The sequence below is a fragment of the Lynx canadensis genome, chromosome C1 (genome assembly GCF_007474595.2).
Source record: "Lynx canadensis isolate LIC74 chromosome C1, mLynCan4.pri.v2, whole genome shotgun sequence".
In the NCBI taxonomy this organism is placed as follows: domain Eukaryota; kingdom Metazoa; phylum Chordata; class Mammalia; order Carnivora; family Felidae; genus Lynx; species Lynx canadensis.
In genome coordinates, this window is record NC_044310.1 from 201779688 (window position 1) to 201798810 (window position 19123).

The 19123-nt window shown below is 55.8% G+C and overlaps 1 protein-coding gene across 10 annotated transcripts in view; it reads right to left on the reverse strand.

Moving 5' to 3' along the window:
- Nucleotides 1–19123, reverse strand: part of TNS1 (tensin 1) — a 181496-nt gene that overhangs the window by 89262 nt on the left and 73111 nt on the right. For 9 of the 10 annotated variants that reach the window (XM_030327639.1, XM_030327638.1, XM_030327637.1 and 6 more), the window contains 3 exons: nt 7887–7928; nt 6821–6871; nt 713–762 (listed from right to left, as the gene is read on the reverse strand). Coding sequence is in view for 1 of the 10 variants with exons in the window: in XM_030327640.1 (XP_030183500.1) it covers nt 713–762; nt 5735–5770 (86 nt within the window). In the remaining 9 variants the exon portion in view is untranslated. Of the gene's footprint in view, nt 1–712; nt 763–5734; nt 5887–6820; nt 6872–7886; nt 7929–19123 lie in introns of those variants that run through there. The other variant, XM_030327640.1, reaches the window with a different exon arrangement.

The following is a 19123-nucleotide window of genomic DNA, read 5'->3' on the forward strand; positions in this document are numbered from 1 at the left end:
AACCCACTGGGGGCTTTAGCTACACACCAGCCCTCTCTGGCTGGAGCTCCATTTCCCTGGAGCCAGATTCTCACTTGTCTCAGGAGCCTCAGAGGTGAAGGTGAGGCAGAGAGGGAAGGGCCCAAGCCAGAAAAACCACAGAACCTGCACACAGATCAGCAAGGCACCCAGTCCTTGCGCATCCCTGCCCCCAGCCCCTGCCGGCCCAGCCAGTTAGAGAACTTTCCTTTTCTAAATGACCCTCAACATCAAAAACCCTGCCCACAGAGAGGACTTGGATCTAGCATAGACTATGAGGCCAGCCAGTCCCGAAGGCACACCCAAGTCTTGCCTCTTGTTGGTCGCGTGACCTGTAACAAGTCACCACACCTCCCTGAGACTCAGTTTCTCCATCTGCCAAATGGGAATAAAAATACTTACCCTGCAGGGTTGTTGCAAGGACTAGATGGGATCGTGCAGGGACATTAAAAAAAAAAAAAAAATCCAGCTCAAGGCCTAGCTTCGAGCTAGAACTTAAAACATGACCATTTCCAAGGGTATGCAGCCACCCGCATCCTCTCTCTGTGGCTTGCGCATCCGCCCACGGTCCCTACCTGTCGCTTTATGACTTCGGTCTCAGGCACCCAAAAGCATGATTTGCTGGAAACACCCACAGTGACCTCACAGCAGCACCCCCATCCCTAGCCACCCCCCCCCAACAGGCCAGGCATACCTGATGGGCTGGGGGTGGGGCTGGACACTCGGGGTGACTCTGCTGGAGCCCTAGGACAGAGAAAAGACAAGCGGCATTATGGAGGAGGCTGGCGGAGAGATGTCCCCCGGAGCATCAGGGCTGCGGACAAACACAGATGCTCTTATTTCTTGACCAACATTCCAGCGCGGGCACCCTAACATCCAGGCTACACAGCAACCTAAGGCCAAAAGCGACCAAGGCCGATCACTTGTGAGTGTGCATGCGAGCCCCCAAAGGGCCCAGCTCTCCCTCCCCCGGGAAGGAAGAAATCCCAGATGCTGAGAGATGTCTGGGCTGGTGCCATCTGCACTGAGTACACGCTCAATAAAAGAGTTTCAAAATGGACGGAAACACATTTCATCTTGATTCCCTGGATGCTGTAACCGTAACCCCCAGGGGAGAATACTGACCGCGAGCATGACAGAAGGAAAGACCGGTGACAGCAGCCTCTGTCCTGCTCTGAACCTTGACCCCCTGACCACCACCATCCCGCGATTCTCCCCTTCACAGCAGCAACAAGGGGCCATTGGAGCAGAAGTTGTGGCTTGAGAGCAGCTAGGGGCGGCGTGTACACACCGAGACCAGTGCTGGGCAGCAAGTTACCCTCCTACGGACCCACCGCCCACGGGGTTACCCCCTCACCCGCTCCCCTCTCGAGGGTTGTCAACCGGCACAAATTTAGGCAAACGGACCCCAGTTCGGGTCCCAAACAGCCCAAGACGACCCGATGGCACCGTGATGGAAGCTAAGGGTCACCCTGCCGGCCGACCTGGGAGTACTCAATGCTCTGGATCTCTGTAACATCACACGTAAGATGGGGCAATCCTTACGGAGTTGTTTGAAGATTAAAAGGAAGTATGCATATAAGGCACCTCTTCATTGTTACTGTTACTGCATCTAGTACAATTAAAAGGGTGCTTACACATACAACCAACATTCACCTCTATACACAGAGCCCTGCATCACCTCTCCCCCCACCTGTCAGCCACCTCACGTGATGCAAAATCGACCGCCCCACTTCTAGATTCCCAGGCCCAGCCAGGGCTCTCCGAGTCCATCGGCACCTTCCAAATATCCCTGTGCCTCCCCGAAACCAGCCGTTCCCCACCACCAAGTTGCAACCACCTCTTGGAGGAGACAGGACCACAGTCTACTAGGGAGAGGAGAAACTGAGGCACGGTGACTCACCCCCAAGTCCTGGGGAAGCTGACAACTGGCAGGACTCACCCTCAGACTTTGGGTTTAACCACTGAGGCCCTGAGGAGAGCAGCCGCTCTCGGCCTCCTCCAGGCCCCTGCAGGGCCGACAAGGCAGGGGCGGAGAAGCCTGGAGGCCGGGCTCCTGGTAGTGCCCAAAGTCAGGGCAGCCCCACTAAGAGGAGGTGTCTCCATCCAGCCACCCGTGAGAAGGCTGCACCCAGAGCCCCCTCTGCGTGGGCTACAGCTCAGCTCCGAACCACTCAGCCTCTGCAGTAGCAGCAGGAAGAACCAAGTGGGGCTGTTGGGGAGGAAAGTGTCTGTCTCCACAGCCCCCTGGCCTTGACAACTTGGGTTTGCATGAGTCAGGCATGGCGGGGGGAGGGGGGGGGGGCGCGGGTAAGAGGGATCATGTTTGGTTTTCAAGCCCCAAACCAGGCTGTTCCAAAACTACCCGCCCAGAGGAACACAGAGACCCAACACTTCATCCGTCTTGATTTCACTGGTCCCTGATGAGGAGTCGCTGGACCGCCCCAGGCCCCAGGCCCTGCTCCAGGCCCCGGGGCCACCCTGCTATAAATAGCCCCTCGGGTTTCATCTGTTGCTGATCCACAGCCACTTTGGAGGAGGCCACCACAGCTGCCTCGAACAACTGGAAGTCACAGCTGCAGCCGAGGCTTGCGGTGTGGTCAGGGCCATGGGTCTGGGCTCACGGAGCTGCAGGGAGACAACGTGATATTGAGGCCGGCTTGGCGAGGGGACTGGGGAGCCAAGGGGAGCCAGAAGCCTCCTCGGGCGCAGGGGTGAAAAGGAAGAACGGGACAGGAGAGCTGGATCCCGTTTCTCCACCCCCCTCCCAAAGTTACAACACTCCACATTCCTTAACCTCCCCACCCCAAAAAAGCCAGGGAAGATAAATAAAAACTTGGCCCCAACAGAGTCTGGCCGTGCCGCCTCCAGAGGTGATAAGACAAAGTCCAAGCCGGCTCTGCTCCAGGCCGGCCAGGGAAGGGGCAGCAGGGGAGGAAGCTGCCCTGGACCGTGACCCCACCAGATGACAGGGACGGGAACAGCTGGATGGTCATCCCCTGTTGAATCACTGGGCCGTCCTCTAACTGACGGGGCTTCCTGTTTTCTGCAGAGTTCGAGGACATGTGACACTCGCTGGCAGAAAGCAGACACACGGGTGACAAGCCTGAGTCTCGTGGACGTGAAGAACCACACATAGTTGTGGGGGCGGGGGGTATGAGCAAGCACGGCCTCACGCTCCAAAACACACAGGTGACCTCACGCATGAGGCCAGAGATGGGCACCCCCAGCACACGCCTCAGCACACACACCCTCTCTGAGAGGCTGGGAGCCCCCTGAGAGATCAGTCATCTCTGCTGTCCGTCATCATGCTCCTTCCCTCATTCCAAACACCCTCGCTGAGTGCCACCAGCTGTGTGCCAGGCAACGTGCTAGGCGCTGGGGACCGGAGGAGGCGAAATCCCTGACCTCAGAGAGCTTATACTGGAGCCGTTCTCTTCAAGAACAGGCATGAGACTCTGCTGCCGGGTCTCACTGGCCAGTCTGTAAAATGGGTATAGCACAGTGCTCGTGTGATCTTATGTGATTCACCTGTTCCACCTAAAGCCCCCAGGGGAAACTACCAGAGGGTTTTACAAAAAGTACTACAAAGATTTTATTTTAAAAAGAAAAAAGAAGCTCTCTGTCAGCCTGTAATCCCATTCTTCTCCTCTCTGGGGCTCTCAAAGCCCTTTGCCCATTCGGCTTTACCTCCCCCCCCAGCTTCTCCCAGGACAGAGATCAATAATACAACTTTGATCCAACTCCCTAGGCACCAAGAACGCTCCCCTACAGTCATCACCGAACCACGGTCTCGCTTTCAGTAAGAGAACAGCATGAAAGGAAGTTCCACAGCCCCCCCACCAAAACGGTGTCTTACTTCTCTACCAGGAAGTTCCTCCTAGTATCTAACCCTCACCCTTCGTCCTGCAGATCCAGCCAACTCTTTTTGCCTTGGTCCCCACTGCCAACAACCACTCGGACACTTCTGAGTGGCTCAAGGTCTGTGGCCCTAGGTTCTGTTATTTGCCACCACCTTCTCCACCATGCAGCAAGGAGCGGGAACCCCAGGACCTGGGTGGGGTTGGTTTAGAGCAACAACTGTGTGGGAAGAGTCCTGCCTGCCTTTGAGGTCCACAGACCAAACACAACAGCTCTGGACCAAAAGAAAAGCCGTTTCCTGAGCCCCAGTCCCCAGGGGGCAGAGTTGGGAGGAGGGTCCGTAAGAAACACCAGGGGCCACGTCAGGCAGCCAGAAATTGGTGCCCAATCTACGTCAGGGGCCCGTCCCCATTCCTACCTCTCCTCTGGGGGCCGTGGCCACCCCCTCCCGCCCCCACCAGCCCCTCCAGCCACACCCCTTCCTCTCTCCTTCCTGCCCACCAGCCTGGATTTTTCCAAAACAGAGTGCGACACAGCACAGCATCCACAAACCTCTCTACACACCAGCCCTGCTGGAGGAAAACAGCCATTCCGGCCCTGTGAGTCCTGGGCCACGGGCCAGGGACAGGAAAACAGCTCAACAAACAGGCCCAACAGCACGGCACTAGGCTGAGGGCCGCAACTGTGCCGCCTCTAGCACAGGTCTCCTCGCACGGGGCAGACTGCGGGGGTCCCCCATGGCTGAGCAGGGCATGGACCAAAGACCCTGGGATCACCCAACCTGAGACAGGTGTCTGGGAACTTTAGACACTAGGTTTTCCCTCCTCTGCAGCACACAGGCCATTCTAGAATCCGCTCGCTCGCTTAGTGTTCCCTTGACTAGACTAGCTACGCCAGAAGTCACAACCCTTTTCCCACATCCAGACAGGACACAACCCTTACCCACCTTGGCACACATTAGACACACGCGCATTCATCCCAAATCAACAAACTTTCCTTCTAAAAAAAAAAACCTCCCGTCCCAACTAAAGGGCCGCTTCTTTCTTTCCTGGGACCAAGGTCATACCCACCATCACGTCAAAAAGTTCTTCATGATGTCTAACTTCACTCTCTCTTGCTGCAGCTTTCCCTGACAAGCTATGTCTGGCCCAGGCTGGGGCTGGGGGAAGCAGCAGCATCAGGACCTGGCCGTAAGTGTGCCCAGGCCGTCAGGTAAAGGCTTTAGTTCACACATCATCTCCTGGCCAAGGGCTGGGAGAGCAGGGTACAACCAGATCCGAGCAGCAAACCCAGGAAGGGGTGGGGAAGGCACTCGTCAGTTCACTGAGCCCCTTCAAGTCTCTACCTCCTCATCTGAAAAATGGGACCAAGGGCACCTGGGTGGCTCAGTCGCTTAAGCATCCAACCTTGGCTCAGGTCATGATCTCATGGTTTGTGAGTTCAAGCCCCACATTGGGCTCCATGCTGGCAGCATGGGACCTGCTTCAGATCCTCTGTCTCCCCCTCTCTCTGCCCCTCCCCTGCTCACTCTTTCTCTCTCTCTCTCTCAAATAAATAAACATTTAAAAAAAAATTTTAAATGGGACCATAGCATCCACCATAGGGGTGGTGTCTGGGGATCACCAAAATACTCAATCCAGCTCCGGGCCCTTGGTCAAAATAACAGTAATAAGAATGGCTAATATTTATTGAGCATATATTATATGCTTTGGGTGCACTACTTTAGTTCGTCCTCAGCAGTAGGTACACACAAAGCCTAATTTCTGACCCACATCTCAGCCCCCAAAATACCGCAAACTTGGACAAGAGTCCCTCCCCAACATGTGCACTCCGTGCCCATAGGACCCACGCGTACCTTGAACAGAGCCTTCCCCACTAATTTAAGAGGCATGCTCCCGCTCCTCCTGGACAGGTCGTACAGCCCCAGGGACGCCTCCGCCTTGCAGGGCTGGCCATGAAGGGCTGCCCCAGGGCAATGTGGCCGTGGCCACGGGCTCACCACACAAGGGCGGCCGCCTGCAGGCTCCCGCAGCCTGAGCACCTCCCTCTGGGGCCCTCCCCATGGCGGGTCAGGCAGCTGTCAGATGATAGGGCCTCATGCCATCAACAGCTCCCCCTGTGCCAACCGCCAAAACCACTCCCTGTTCCTCTGTGGATCAGGGCGAGCAAGGATGGAGGCCAGCATAGGGGCAAATTGTCAGACGAGAGTGGGGAAGAAAGAGAAAGGCCCGACTGTGTGGGGTGTCTACCCCGGGCACATGAGGACAAGCCCAGACACGAGCACCGCTCAGAGCAGGGTCCCAGGAGAGCCCCTTCTGCCCTTCCCAGGGGTCTCTCCATTTAAGCAATTTGCCCATTGACCTCCACCAAAACTGCCCACCAGGAAGAGCCCAGAGGGGTCAACGGGCCCAGCTTCCAGCTTCTTCCTCCAGAATCAACGGCACTGAAGCCACAAAGATGATCCTGGCATTTGCAAAGACCCCTTTTTTGCAAAGAAGCAGAGCTTCTAATTCCTCAAGGTCTGATGACCCTCTGTGAGCCCAGGAGTCCTTCTTCGCCTCTGTCCTTAGTCCCTCTGCTATAGCTCTGCTAGTATCCTGCTCACCACCGAGCCAGACCTCACAGCACACCCTCGCTGCCTCCCTCCCCAGCCTGGAGCACTGAGGTCTGGCAAAGTGATGGGCAAATGAGCTCTGGATCCAGCCGAGCTGGGAGCCAAAGCCAAGACTGAGGTCCAGTATGTAAGTCCATGGGGCTTGTTCACCATTCCAACCCCTCCTCCCCTGCTCAGCCATAGCACTCAGAGACCCCTGCCTGTCCTTCTGGAAAGGAGGTAAGGGATGCTTCAGCAAGGCAGGTAGTATCCATCATCCACACCTCCAATCCCCCTGGGGCACCATGAGCCCAGCCAAACCCTTCCCTTCCCCATCCCCATACTTACGTCTTCCTCAAGGCTTTTCCGTGTGTTTCCACCCCGGAAAGCTCCTTCTCCCTGGAGACGGAGAAAAAACACAGTCAGAGAGGGGAGTCAAGGAAAGTAATCAAAGGGCACCCTCGTTTTTCACCTACTGGGATTGGCAGGGGTTGGGGGTGAGGGAGCTGGCAGAAGGGCCTCGGAGGCAACTTAGTTGTGTGTTTATCATTTCTTTGTCCACTAAAAGCCCCTCAGAGCCAACCAACCGTCTCATTTGTGTTATGATTTTCCTCTTCCCATTTTGTAGGTAAGAAAACTGAGGTACAGGCAGGCTCATGAATTGCCAATGGCCACACAATTAGAAGCCTGAATGAAGGGGGCACCTAGGTGGCTCAGTCGGTTAACCGTCCAACTCATGGTTGCAGTTCAGGTCATGATCTCGCGGTCTGTGAGTTCGAGCCCAGCATCGGGCTCTGTGCTGGTGGTGTGGAGCCTGCTTGGGATTCTCTCTCTCCGCCCCTCCCCTACTCCTGCTCTCTTGCTTGCTTGCTCTCTCAAAGTAAATAAATAAACTTAAAAAAAAAGAAGCAGCTTGTATGAGGCAGGATCTGAACACAAGCCCTCCAACTGTAAGCCCATTATTACGTGCCGGCCATTGCCAGGAGATCCCTCTCAGCTGCTAATCTCGGTTTCCACACTCTGGGACCCACCCACTCTCTTCCCTTCCTCCTCATGCAGCCTTGAGGAAATTGGAAAACTGTCTGTCTTTCTGCTAAGTCAGAAAGTTCTGTTTGGAAACATCTGCCCGGCTTTCTCACATTCTACATATTTAATAAAGAAACCCACATTTAACCACTGGCCTCTCCCACCTGCCTCCCTAATTCCCTAGCAATCCATTTCCGAACACTTAAGTGATGTCAGATGCCCAGGTCCCCACGTGACCCACAAGCCCATCACTTCCCCCCAAGTTCCCCAAGTCTACTCCAGAAAGATGTCCCCAAACACATCTGTTCACTTTCCCCCAAATCCACCTTCTGCTTTCTGGGCTTCCCACACTATGCCCAGACTGTTTCCCACACCTGCTGCCACTCACCGTGTCGGCTACATTCTTCGGGGCATTCTCAGGGTTGATGGGCTGCAAAACACAGGGAGAAAACAGTGTGAGGCCTCAGGGCGAACAGCTACAGGTTGGGTTTCAGGCTGGCTCTCTCCCCAGGGCTGGTGGCCATGAGGGGCGGAATGCCTCTTGAAGCAGGGCCCATGCCGCCGACCCAAGGCTCAGACGTAACCTGGCTAGCCCCATGCTTGGGAGGCAGAGTTCGGAAAACGTAAAATAATCCAACTGGTACTAGAACGAGCCAGCTCGACGAACCTCTCACCAAGGCCTGTGATTCAGTTGCTGACCCCTCCAAAAGGAACACAGAGAGGGTCAAGGTCATGCCTATCCCTACGTGCCAGCCGTCTTCACCTGTACTGGCTCATTTATTCGTGACGAGAACCCAGTGAGGTGGGTCCCATTATTACCTTTGAGCCCCCACTTCACAGAAAAGGACAAGGTAAATGAGTAGCCCAAAGTCATCGACTACTACTGGCCACAACAGGATTTGAACCCCATCTTGGGACTCCGCGCTTCGTGGTCTTTGTGTGAAATCCCCACAGTCCAGGATGAAGTCTGCCAGAGACTTAACTCTTCAAAGCCCCCACCATTAGCCCTGCCCCAAAGCTCTGCCCCATCCAGACCTGTCCCTAGATCTCCTGGTTTATTCCCACATTCAGGCCTTTGCTTGCGGAATGGCTCCTGTGTCCACACTCTTTTCCGACAAGGTCTCCGCCCCGAGGCCCTTCCTGAACACCCAGTATGGAGGACTCCCTCCAACCTTGGAACTCCAATAAGCCTGCTCTCTGTGCTATGTCTCTGGTCCTTCGGGTATAAATAATCTCATCATGGGAATATATCTTGTTCCCCAAATACCGTTTTGTGAGTCTTACTCACCTGCCTCCAAAAAACATTCAAAGCAGCATTTTTACCAACTCGGCTGCCATATCCCTCACGCCGGGGACTGGGATATATGTGTAGCCAGCCACCAATACATGCCGGCTGATCCTGTCCTGATGCTGATGCTGGACTGATCCTGTCCCTGATGTTGACTCCACCCTTTCCCTGCCAGGACAACATTAGTGTTTCCTACTAAAGGGATCCTAAAAAGCGGGTTCCTTGGACTCCCCCATACAGGAGAGAAACTTCCCATTCCAGATCCAATTCCTGCCTACAGTCTCGAGGGCTCTGTTTCCCACCCAGTAAAGTTCCAGGGGCCCCTGAATCACACAGAAGGACATGAGCATGACCGTGAAGGTTAGAAAGCAAGCCGTTGCCATGATGAGCAGGAACCAGCTTAGGACAGTGTCTCAGAATAGGAAACGCCTGCCCTGACCCCATTCCTGGTGAGCTACTCACCCCTGTGGAAGACAGGGGAAAGGACAGAATGGCCTCTGAAAGGTTCTGGCATCAGGGAGGAGAGCTGGGCATGGAGGAAGAAAGCCAGCTGGGATCAAGGTAGCACTGCTCTTTCTGGAAATGGCCCAGACCCCTTTACCCCTATGGCCTGGAAGATGTGAGGCTGAGGCCAAAACTTCTTTCCAGAAGATGAAACTTCCTGAGTAGTTCATGGCCAAGACAATGTGGATGGTTGAGGGAGGACAGGGCCCAGGAACAGAGTAAGAGATGGGGAGGCAAGTCAGCCAGCGCCTCCCAGGCCCCAGGTCAGCCCGCCTGGAGTCTGAGGATGACTCTGGAGAAGTAAAGATGTCACATTCTACTCCCTCTGAGCCCAGCCCCAGTCCTCAGCCACCCTCTTCCAGCCCCCACTCCCGGCCCACAGGCCACCCGGCAGGGGCAGTCTGGAAATCCCCAGGGACCGCTATCCCAGCCTGAGCTCTAGGAGCTGCCTGCTAACTGGGGCCAGGTTCTCTCCTCAGCCTCCAACAACCACCAGCCCCAACCAGGGGAGTCCTCGGCAGTGGTGCCCTGACCCTCCCACTATCCCTTCTGGTCCAGGGCTCTGCAACACTCCTGTGGAGACTGTGGCTAAGCAGGAAGGCCCAACTGCCTCCTCTCTGAGCTGTTCGAGCCTCCAGGAAAGGAGGAACACTCCAGGCAGGCTGATCCCAGGGACCTTCTGTGTGCAGAGTCTACACCACAGAACTGAGATTTGAATCCAGATCTCCCAACTCCAAAGCCCTTACTCTTAACCAGCCTGCCTAGACAGGTTGGGGGGGGGGGGGTGCGGCAGGGGTCAGAAAGGACAGAAATCGGGTAGGACGGAAAAGGTGGGGACAAAGTACCTGCCCCAGGCTCATTACAGCCCCTTAGGAGGCCCTCATCCTGCTCTGGGTAAAGCCTCCTGAGAGGCCTGACTCTGGGCAGAACAGGCTGTGAACCGGGTGGGCAGCGGGGAGGGGAGGAGGGGAGGATCTCAGAATCCCCTGGAGGGCTGTGGACATACAGGTGGCTGGGCCTTGCCCAGAGGGTCTAATCCAGTGGCCCTATGGTAGAACCCAAGAACGTGCATCTCTCAAAGGTTTCCAGGCGCGGGGATGCCACTTTGAAAACCACAGGTCTAAGCTAACAGCGTTAGCAGCCAGGGCCCCGTCCTGACTCTCTCTGCTACTAACTTGTGACCGCGAGCAGGTCACTTTGTCCTTGCTCCTCAACAGGGCTGCGGAGCGCTATTTTGTGAGCACCAAATGAGACGGAGCACATTAAGCACTTAGAATGGGGCCTGGCACTTGGAAGCTCTCAATAAATGTTAGCTGTTATTTACCGTCTCCACCCTGCACACTCCCAAGGCCCACCCTACCCCGCCTTGACCCTCCTGCTCCACCCCTCCCCAGGGAGACGAGTCAATATTAGAAACCACAGGCCTCAGCACTGCAAGAGAAACTTCCCTCCTGGCCAGCGATCATCTGAGCACCAGCCCCTCGGCCCCCACCCCTTCCCCAGGCCAGCTGGAGGGCGGCCACAGGGTCAGCCATCAGATGCCTTCGACTTAGTGGTCGACGTGCTTTCTGAGAAGATAAAAATTTCCAAAAACCCCTCCCGAGCTAGACACCCAGTGTTACCCTGCGGTGTTTGCAAATAAAGCCCAGCATGCACACTGAGCTCCCCACCCCTCTGTCTTGCATCCCAGTCCTCCCAGGTTTGAAGTCCTGCTTCTCTGTCCCCCAGGCACCGCCAGCCCTGGGGCTTCTGGGAATGAAAAGGGCAAGGGACAGGGAGCACAAGGTCAGGGTCTTCCTGAGGCTGCCCCCGCCCCACCCCCTTGACTGTGCTGTAGGGAAGCCCCCAGAGCACCCCAACCTGTGGGCCCTGAGCTGGCCGACCCAGAGCTCCGATGGCCACAGCGACCCACTCGGCCTGGGCTGTCAGCCCACCTTTGGGACATGGATACACACCCACTCAAACATTCTTTTTCCCCGTTCCCTGGTTTCGTTTTCTTCTTCGAACCCCTTGCTCTCCAACACACTATGTATTTTACTTGCTTATCTCATTTAGGGTTTTCCTGCCCCACTACAAGGTAAGTCCCCATAGCCCCCAGAGCCTGGGGCGGGGCCTGGTGCACTGTAGGCCCTCAGCAAATAGCGACTGAGTGAGTTAACCACGAGAGCCCTTCACTATCTTCCCTGGCCCCCTGACCATGCTCACCCCTGACCGTGAGGCTGGTGCCCCCAGACCTCCTGGAGCCGAGCTCTCTGACCTCCATCTTTGCTTGGATTTTGGCCAAGACCTTCTTACACACACACACACACACACACACACACACACACACACCATCCTTGCACACCACTCCTCAGAACACCAGCTCTGACAAGGACCTCAGACACCATCTCCTCCCTCCCTCCCTGTTTCACAGATGGGGAAACTGAGGTGCAGAGAGGTCTGAGTCCCCCAGCCTCTCGCGGGAAGGTCCACGGCAATACTGGGGTTGGCACCCAGGTCTCTAGACCCCACCGCTGAGCTCACCTTGCTGACCCTCACCCCAATCTCTAGCCAACCTGCAGGACGCATTAGCAGGAAGGCTCTCCCCTACCTTCCCCCTGAGGCTCAGCTGCAGAAGGATATAGCAGATGAAGCCCAGACAGGTAGGGCACCCCTCATCTAGCCCCACCCCTACCCAATCCCAGCACAAAACCTAGATCTAAGGACCCCAGGCTTTCCGAAGCTGAGGGCGGTCAACTCACACCCCTGCCAGGGGTCTTCAGGAATCCTCCTTGCCCCCAGCCAGGACAACGCCAAGCAGGTGGCAGGGTTTGGACCTGGTGCCACTTGATGGCCAAGCCTTGCTCTTCACAGATCACCCTGCTCTAGGGTCCCAAACTCTAAGTCTGCAGGCGAGGCAGGGACTAGGGTGAGGTGCTTAGGGCAGAAAATGTAAGGAGGCATTCACTCTCAGGCAGTTCAACGTGCACCCACACGACCCTGAGAGCAACATGCCTTCTCACATTTTCCACCATGGGTGCCTGACCTGCCTTACCTCTTCCTGGCCCTCGTCTGGGGATGCCTTTTCATAACATCAGCACAATAACAGTAATTGTTCATTGAGTGCTAATGATCTGGGCGTCATATCAGGTTCTTGACTTTCACGATCGTCAATCCGCATCACCACCCTGTGAGGTAAGCAGGACCCCACTTTACAGTTGAGACAGAAGGTCCAGGAGATTCAGTAACTTGCCCAACGCAGCACAGCTAGTAGGGAGGAGGGCTGGGATTCGAACCAGGCTCCCTCACCGTCTCTCAGGTTCTAGCTCCCCTCCCTGGCAATGATCTTCACTCACTGAGAGTTCCTCTCAATCAACTGCCCTCCTGTTGGGAACAAGCTTTCTGTGACTTAACGACTAATTGTCTCGGACCCTCAGGAGGAAGAGACTCCTCCAATGCACTGCCATAGGAAGAGGAGGAAATGGGCTGCAGCAGAAGACACTGAGATCAGACACCAGAGAGAACTTCCTGAATGTGAGGGGTTGTGAACCACAGGGCGGATAAGGGAAACTGCACATCCTTTCCTCAAGTTTTTTTTTTTTTTTCCAAAAAAAGACACAGGCACGCCCCCTCCATGCATGCATACCCACCCCGACTGTGTGGGCCCGAGGGGCTGGGTGGCCAGGATGCTGCCCAGGGGTTTGTGCAGTACATATTGGTGGCCTGCAGGGAGGGTGGGCTGGGGAAAAAATGTATCTGTGGGCTGCTGTTGTGGAGGAAGGAAAAGGCAAGGCAAGGGCCAATGGGGGGAGGCGGGTGGATGCCCAAGCCCAGGGCTGGGGGGAGGGGTCTGGCGCAGAATGCAGACTCAGCCTCCGGAGGAACATTCTGTCCAGAAATTCCTCACACCCTCCTCCCTTCCACCCCTTCAGCCCTCCCCACTCTTGCCCCCTGGGAGGCCTGGAATCCGGGCAGTTTTTCAGGCCCAAAAGACCCCATGACATCACATCTACTGCCATGGCAACGGGCTGTGAGGTCACAGGCAGTGCTGCCTTTCAGGAGTGGGGAGAACAGGTGGGAGCTGGCAGGTAGGGCCAGCGGGGGGCTGGGGCGTCCTCAGCCCCAGGACCCATGGCAGGTTATTCCGGGCTCACTTGCTCCATTCCAGAAATAGAACCCTAAGCAGATGAAAGGAGGGGCTGGTAGCATGAGGGAAGAGCAGAGAAGCGCCATTTCCTGGGCACTTAGAGGGGGCGTGGCCGGGATGGCACTTTACAGACCCCACAGCCCCAGGGGTGGGAGCAGGACCATCACACAGGATAAAACGAGCTGAGGCAGCAGAGGCTCTCTGGAACCCTTCTGGCAGATGCAGAAACTGAGCGTCCAGGGAGGCTGGCCAGCTCTACGTGAGCGCAGGTCTTCGCCTCAAAGCCTGTGTTTGCCCCCCACCCTTCGTGCTAATTACGGCCATCCTGGGAACGGGGAGCCACTGGGGCTGGGCATCAGCACTGGGTGCAGGGGGCTGGAGAGAGGGTGTGGAACAAGCAGGGCTAGGCCCGGCCAGGGTAGGAGGGAGGCCAGCAGCCCGGTTCCCCCCGAAGTGTTTGAGTGAAGTCACTCCAGGGGCGACATCCTCTCCTGGGCAGGCCTAGGCCACCAGAGAAAGAGAACAGGCTGGGTGTGATTAAATGGAATGTGATGCCTGATTTTCCCCGCACCCCCCAGGGAGGGGCCCAGGCAAGCCCACTCCTGTCCTCGGGCCGGCCCCAGTTCACCCCGAGGGACCCAGAGCACAGCTCCTGGCTGAGAGGGGGCAAGGGCAGGGGTGGCATGCACACACCTGGCCAGGCCAGGGGGGAGTACTCCCCCCAACACACCTCCTACCCCCTGCTCCACCCTGGATGCTATTCTCCCCTCAGCCAGGGCGCTGGGAGTCCGCTCGGCCCTTCGTCCCTGCCCCTCTGGCCACTCTTGTCGAAATCCTCTCTGCCCCCCGCCAAGCACCTGTGCCAGCCTCCCGCCACCCAGCCCTCCTCCCACAGCCCCCTCGCCACCCAGCCACACCCCACAGCTGGCAGCAGACTCAGATCCAGCTTTGGGTCACTTCCCCACTCACGGACCCATAACGGCCCTACTGCTTGGCTCATCAAGTTCAAGTTCCCCTGCCCAGCTTGTGAACTCCTCCCTCATCTGGCCACACATGCCGGGTTCACTCTGCCTCCATTCCTGCACTCAACCAGTTCCACCAGCATGCCCAGCCAGGGCCACCAACCAAAATGAGACAGGATTGTCTGGCCCCACTTCCCCTCCCCCCCAACCCCACCCAGCAAGGGCAGACTGGCCAAAAATATTTACCCTGGATTTGCCCTGGCTCCCAACGGTAACTCACACCAAGGCCCTACCCCCTCTCTGTCTCAGCTCTCCCTCCTCCTTCCCACCTCTCTTCCATTTGCTCACATCTTAAACTGGACCTGGAACGGGAGACAGACTTCCTCAACTACCACAGCACAACCTGATTGCTTCTTTCCCTGGCTCCCAAGTACCTCTGGTCAGACCCCCGCCCCCAGGCGGGCACTAATTCATTTCCACCTGATAAATCTCTCTCTCCCCCCGCCCCCACTAAACGTGGCTCCAGAGGGCAGGGCTCCTGAGGGCAAAGGCCTGACTTTGGCCCCTCCCAGTGGAGGTCCCAGGGGTGGTGGTCAGCCCATTAGTGGACGCCTTGGCCTCCAGGAACCATGTCCCTTCACAGCCCAGTCTAAGGGCAGGACCTCCACCAGGACTGCCACCAGGCACTCCCCAGAGCAGGGACCTGCCATCAGCACCGGCCTCATACCTAACAGGTATCAGTGAGTATGGGTTCCAGCAATAGACAGAGACTCTCCCCGATGGCCCCGCTGGGCCATTTGAGGTGTTAGAAAGCTCCTCTTCACATCCAAGTCTCCTCCTCTTTCTAATAACCCCCACCTACTAGGTTCTACTCCGGAGAGCAAGAGAAAACAAGCCAATCTGTCCTTCCTCACGTTCTTACTCCCATTCCGCACCCACTCCATCCATATCTTCCCCTCTCCAGACCGCACAGCCCTTTTGCACAAATTGAGATCTTCAGCCTCCCTCACCACTCTGGGAATCTTCCTTGGAATGCAATGTCCTGAGTTTGCGCTCTCCTTTAAAAACCAAGGCTCTATGGGGTTCTTCTGACATTGCTCTGTTTTCTAGAATCTCCCAAGATGGTCACTCATGGCACACAGTGCTACAAGATGAAATTTCATCAAGAGACTGGCGTCCAAACTGAAGTGACTCCTAGCCACTCTCCTTAACGGAGGGCAAGACGGCAGCACGGGGGCTGAGGGTTCCGCACACTTCTCCGGAACCGATTAACATCACATCCTCTCCTCTTCCGTGAGGCGGCATGGTGCCTTCTTCCCTCAGATCCGCCCCTTGGGGAAGTCATCTGAAAATCTCAGGGCCACCACCTCACGCCCACGAGGATGGCTGCTATCAAGAAAACAGCATTATTCGCAATAATGAATGTTAAAACATGGAAACACGGAGGAAGCTCAGATGTCCGACGGGGGAACGGGTAAGCAAAATGTGACGCACGTACGATGGAACATTATTCAGCCTTGAAAAGGAAGGATATTCTGCCAGCACAGCACGGCCTTGAGGACATCCTGCGAAGTGAAACAAGTCAGTCACAAAAGGACACATATTACATGATTCCGCTGACATGAGTCACTTGAGCGGTCAAATTCACAGAGATACAAAGCAGAATGGTGATTGGCAGGGACTGGGGAAGCGGAGGGGGCATTCTGTTTGATGGGTAGAGTTTTGTTTTACAAGACGACAAGAGTTCCGGAGACAGACGGGTGATGGTTGTACAGGAGTGGAATACTCACTTGACACCACTGCCTGCGCTCAAAAATGGTGAAGACGGTGACTCTTACGCTCCGTGTGTTTTACCACAATAAAGAAAAAAAAAGTCAAAAAATATTTTTTCAGGGCCTCACTGGACCAAACAGTGTTAAAGCCCTCTCATTCCTGTGACTCCATGCCACCCAGCCCCACCCACCTTCTAGAAGGCCTGGCACTGTGGCAGAAAAGAACTTTACAGCCCCAGCCTTAAAACGGCACCTGGCACAAGGTGGGTGCTCGGGAAATGTCTGTTGGTAGGATGGATGGACAGAAAGATGGAGGGACAGACCCTCCTTTAAATCTCGGATCCTTTGGCAAACAGGCTACGTAGGTAGACTGGTGGTTGGTGCTGTTTAGAAAATGAAATCCCAGAGGCGCCTGGGTGGCTCAGTCGGTTAAGCGTCCGACTGTGGCTCAGTCGGTTAAGCGTCCGACTTCGGCTCAGGTCATGATCTCAGGGTCCGTGAGTTCGAGCCCCGTGTCGGGCTCTCTGCCGACAGCTCAGAGCCTGGAGCCTGTTTCAGATTCTGTGTCTCCCTCTTTCTCTGCCCCTCCCCTGTTCATGCTCTGTCTCTCTCTGTCTCAAAAATAAATAAACGTTAAAAAAAAATTTAAAAAAATAAAATAAAATGAAATGCCAACGCCTGAAACTAATGTAACATTGTGTGTCAACGTCACAGCATTGACGCCATATAAATAAAAGAAGGGGGGAGGGGAGGGGAAGGAAGGGAAGGCGGGAGGCGAGGGAAGGGAAGGGAATCCCAGAAAAGTCCACCTGGTTGCATTAAGTGTTTACATCAGCAGAAAGCATCTAGGGTATCCTGGGGAGAAAGCAGAACCAGGAATCAAAAACCCCACTCCAGGGGCACCTGAGTGGCTCAGTCGGTTGGGTGTCTGACTCTTGATTTCAGTTCAGCTCATAATCTCATGGTGCGTGGGTTCAAGACCCAAGTCAGGCTCTGTGCTGACATCTCAGAGCCTGCTTGGGATTCTCTCTCCCTCTCTCTCTGCCCCTCCCCTGCTCACAGGCTCTCTCTCAAAATACATAAATAAACTTTAAAAAATAAAAAAAATAAAACCACACTCCTGACCCATCCCCCCTCCCCCACCGGCACTGCTGTGCGACCATGAACAAGTCACCTAGCCTTTCTGATCCCCAGATTGTTCCTCTGCACAATGTGTTCCTCCCGTCCACCCAGGTTGGTCTCACACTTGTCTGGAAGTGCCCAGACTTCCACACAATTCACTGTGGGTTCCGAATAGCCCAATGTCAGGGGAAGGGCTTTGAAACCCACAGGTGCCATGCAAGGGAATGCTGTCTGTCATTACTGACAGGAGTGGAGGGTGCACTGTGGTGCTGACTACTGAGTTAAAATTCCAGCTCCCCCCTCTGAATAGCTCTGTGGCCTTAGGCCTCAGTTCCTCATCTGTAACACGGGGATAATAACAGCATCCCTCTTGCTGTGTTGTCATGAAGAATAAATGAGTTTATTTTTGCAAAGCTTTCAGAACAATATTTGGCAAATGGAAAGTCCCATACGAGGGTTAACTTTGAACTACTGCTCTGATTGCTATTATGGGTGAAGCCAGCCTGGGATTCCAACTGCCCCATTCACCCCTTCCTTCTCCCCCCGCACAGACCCCGCACCGGACCTCCAATTCATTCCACGAGGCCCTTTGGAGCACCTGCCAGGGGGCTGGTCTGTGTGAGGAGAAGCAGCGCACACCCGTCTTTCGCCAGCCCAGGCCTCCTGGGTGCCAGGCTGTGTGTGCACAAGGGCTCACCATCTGGCAGACCTCGGTGGCCACTCCACTTGGCCACCACCCTCGGGAAATTCCTTTTGACCCTTATTTGTCAGAAGTTGAGAAAGCGGCTTCAGCAACTTCCAAGGATCAGGAGTGTCCGTGGCAAACAAGCCCTCTCTCCCCTCTTCATCCTGCCCCCACCGAGAGACCCCACGGGAGGGAGGTGACCCTAGGACCCTGCTGCCCAAGGCCTTGGGCAACATCTGTTGAGTAAGATGAAAACACGGGTTGAAGATTAAGCCACTTTGCCCTGGCTGGCCTGGCACAGGCTGGAAAATGTGTCTGGCAGGCAGAGGCTGGGCAGAAATCCTGTGCCCAGGATGCGGGCCCCCGATCCCAGGGGGGTAAGATCTAAGCAGGATGGGTGAGAAGGCCAGAGGGAGCGCTGGGGCCCAACTGAGACATGGAGAAAACACCACGGGCAGACACACACGGTGTGGGGGACGAGGGAAGGGGGCAGGAAGACCAGAGACCAGCTCTGCCGAGGCTGAAGGAGAGGCAGCAAATGGAAAAGAAAGGAAAAAATACATCCCACCCTTTCCTCCCTCTTGTGAACCTGCTCAAAGCACTTGCCTTGCCTGCCTTGAGGAAAAGGTGCTGAGTGCCCTCAGGGGGAAGCCAAACTTTCTCCCGGTTTTCCCCTGGGCCACTTTCCCACTCTCTGGGGACAGCAGGAGAGATTCCGGCTGGAGCTCAGCCCCCCTAAGAGACCCCCCCACCCACCCATCAGCAAGCCAGGGAATAGGAGCGACAGCAGCCCTGCTTACTGAGCACCTAATCTGCACCAGGCCCCCGGCTGCAAGCCTTCCTTCTAGCCACCCAGTGGGCACGTACTGAGCACCTACCATGTGCCAGACAGTGGGGATACAGCAATGGACACAACAGGAAAAATCCCTTGTTGACACAGAGCTTACATGCTGGTATGAGGGGGACCTTGTAAGACACACAGTGTACCAGACGGCGATACGTGGAGGGACACGGAAGGCAGGGAGGGGAGACAGGGTTGCGGGGGGAAGAGAAATCTCACACTTGTGGGAAGATCCGAGGGAGGGAAAGAGCCTTGCAGGCTCTACAGCCCTGAAGCAGCATCGTGCCTGCTATGTTCAAGGGGCAGCGAGAAGACAAGGTACCTG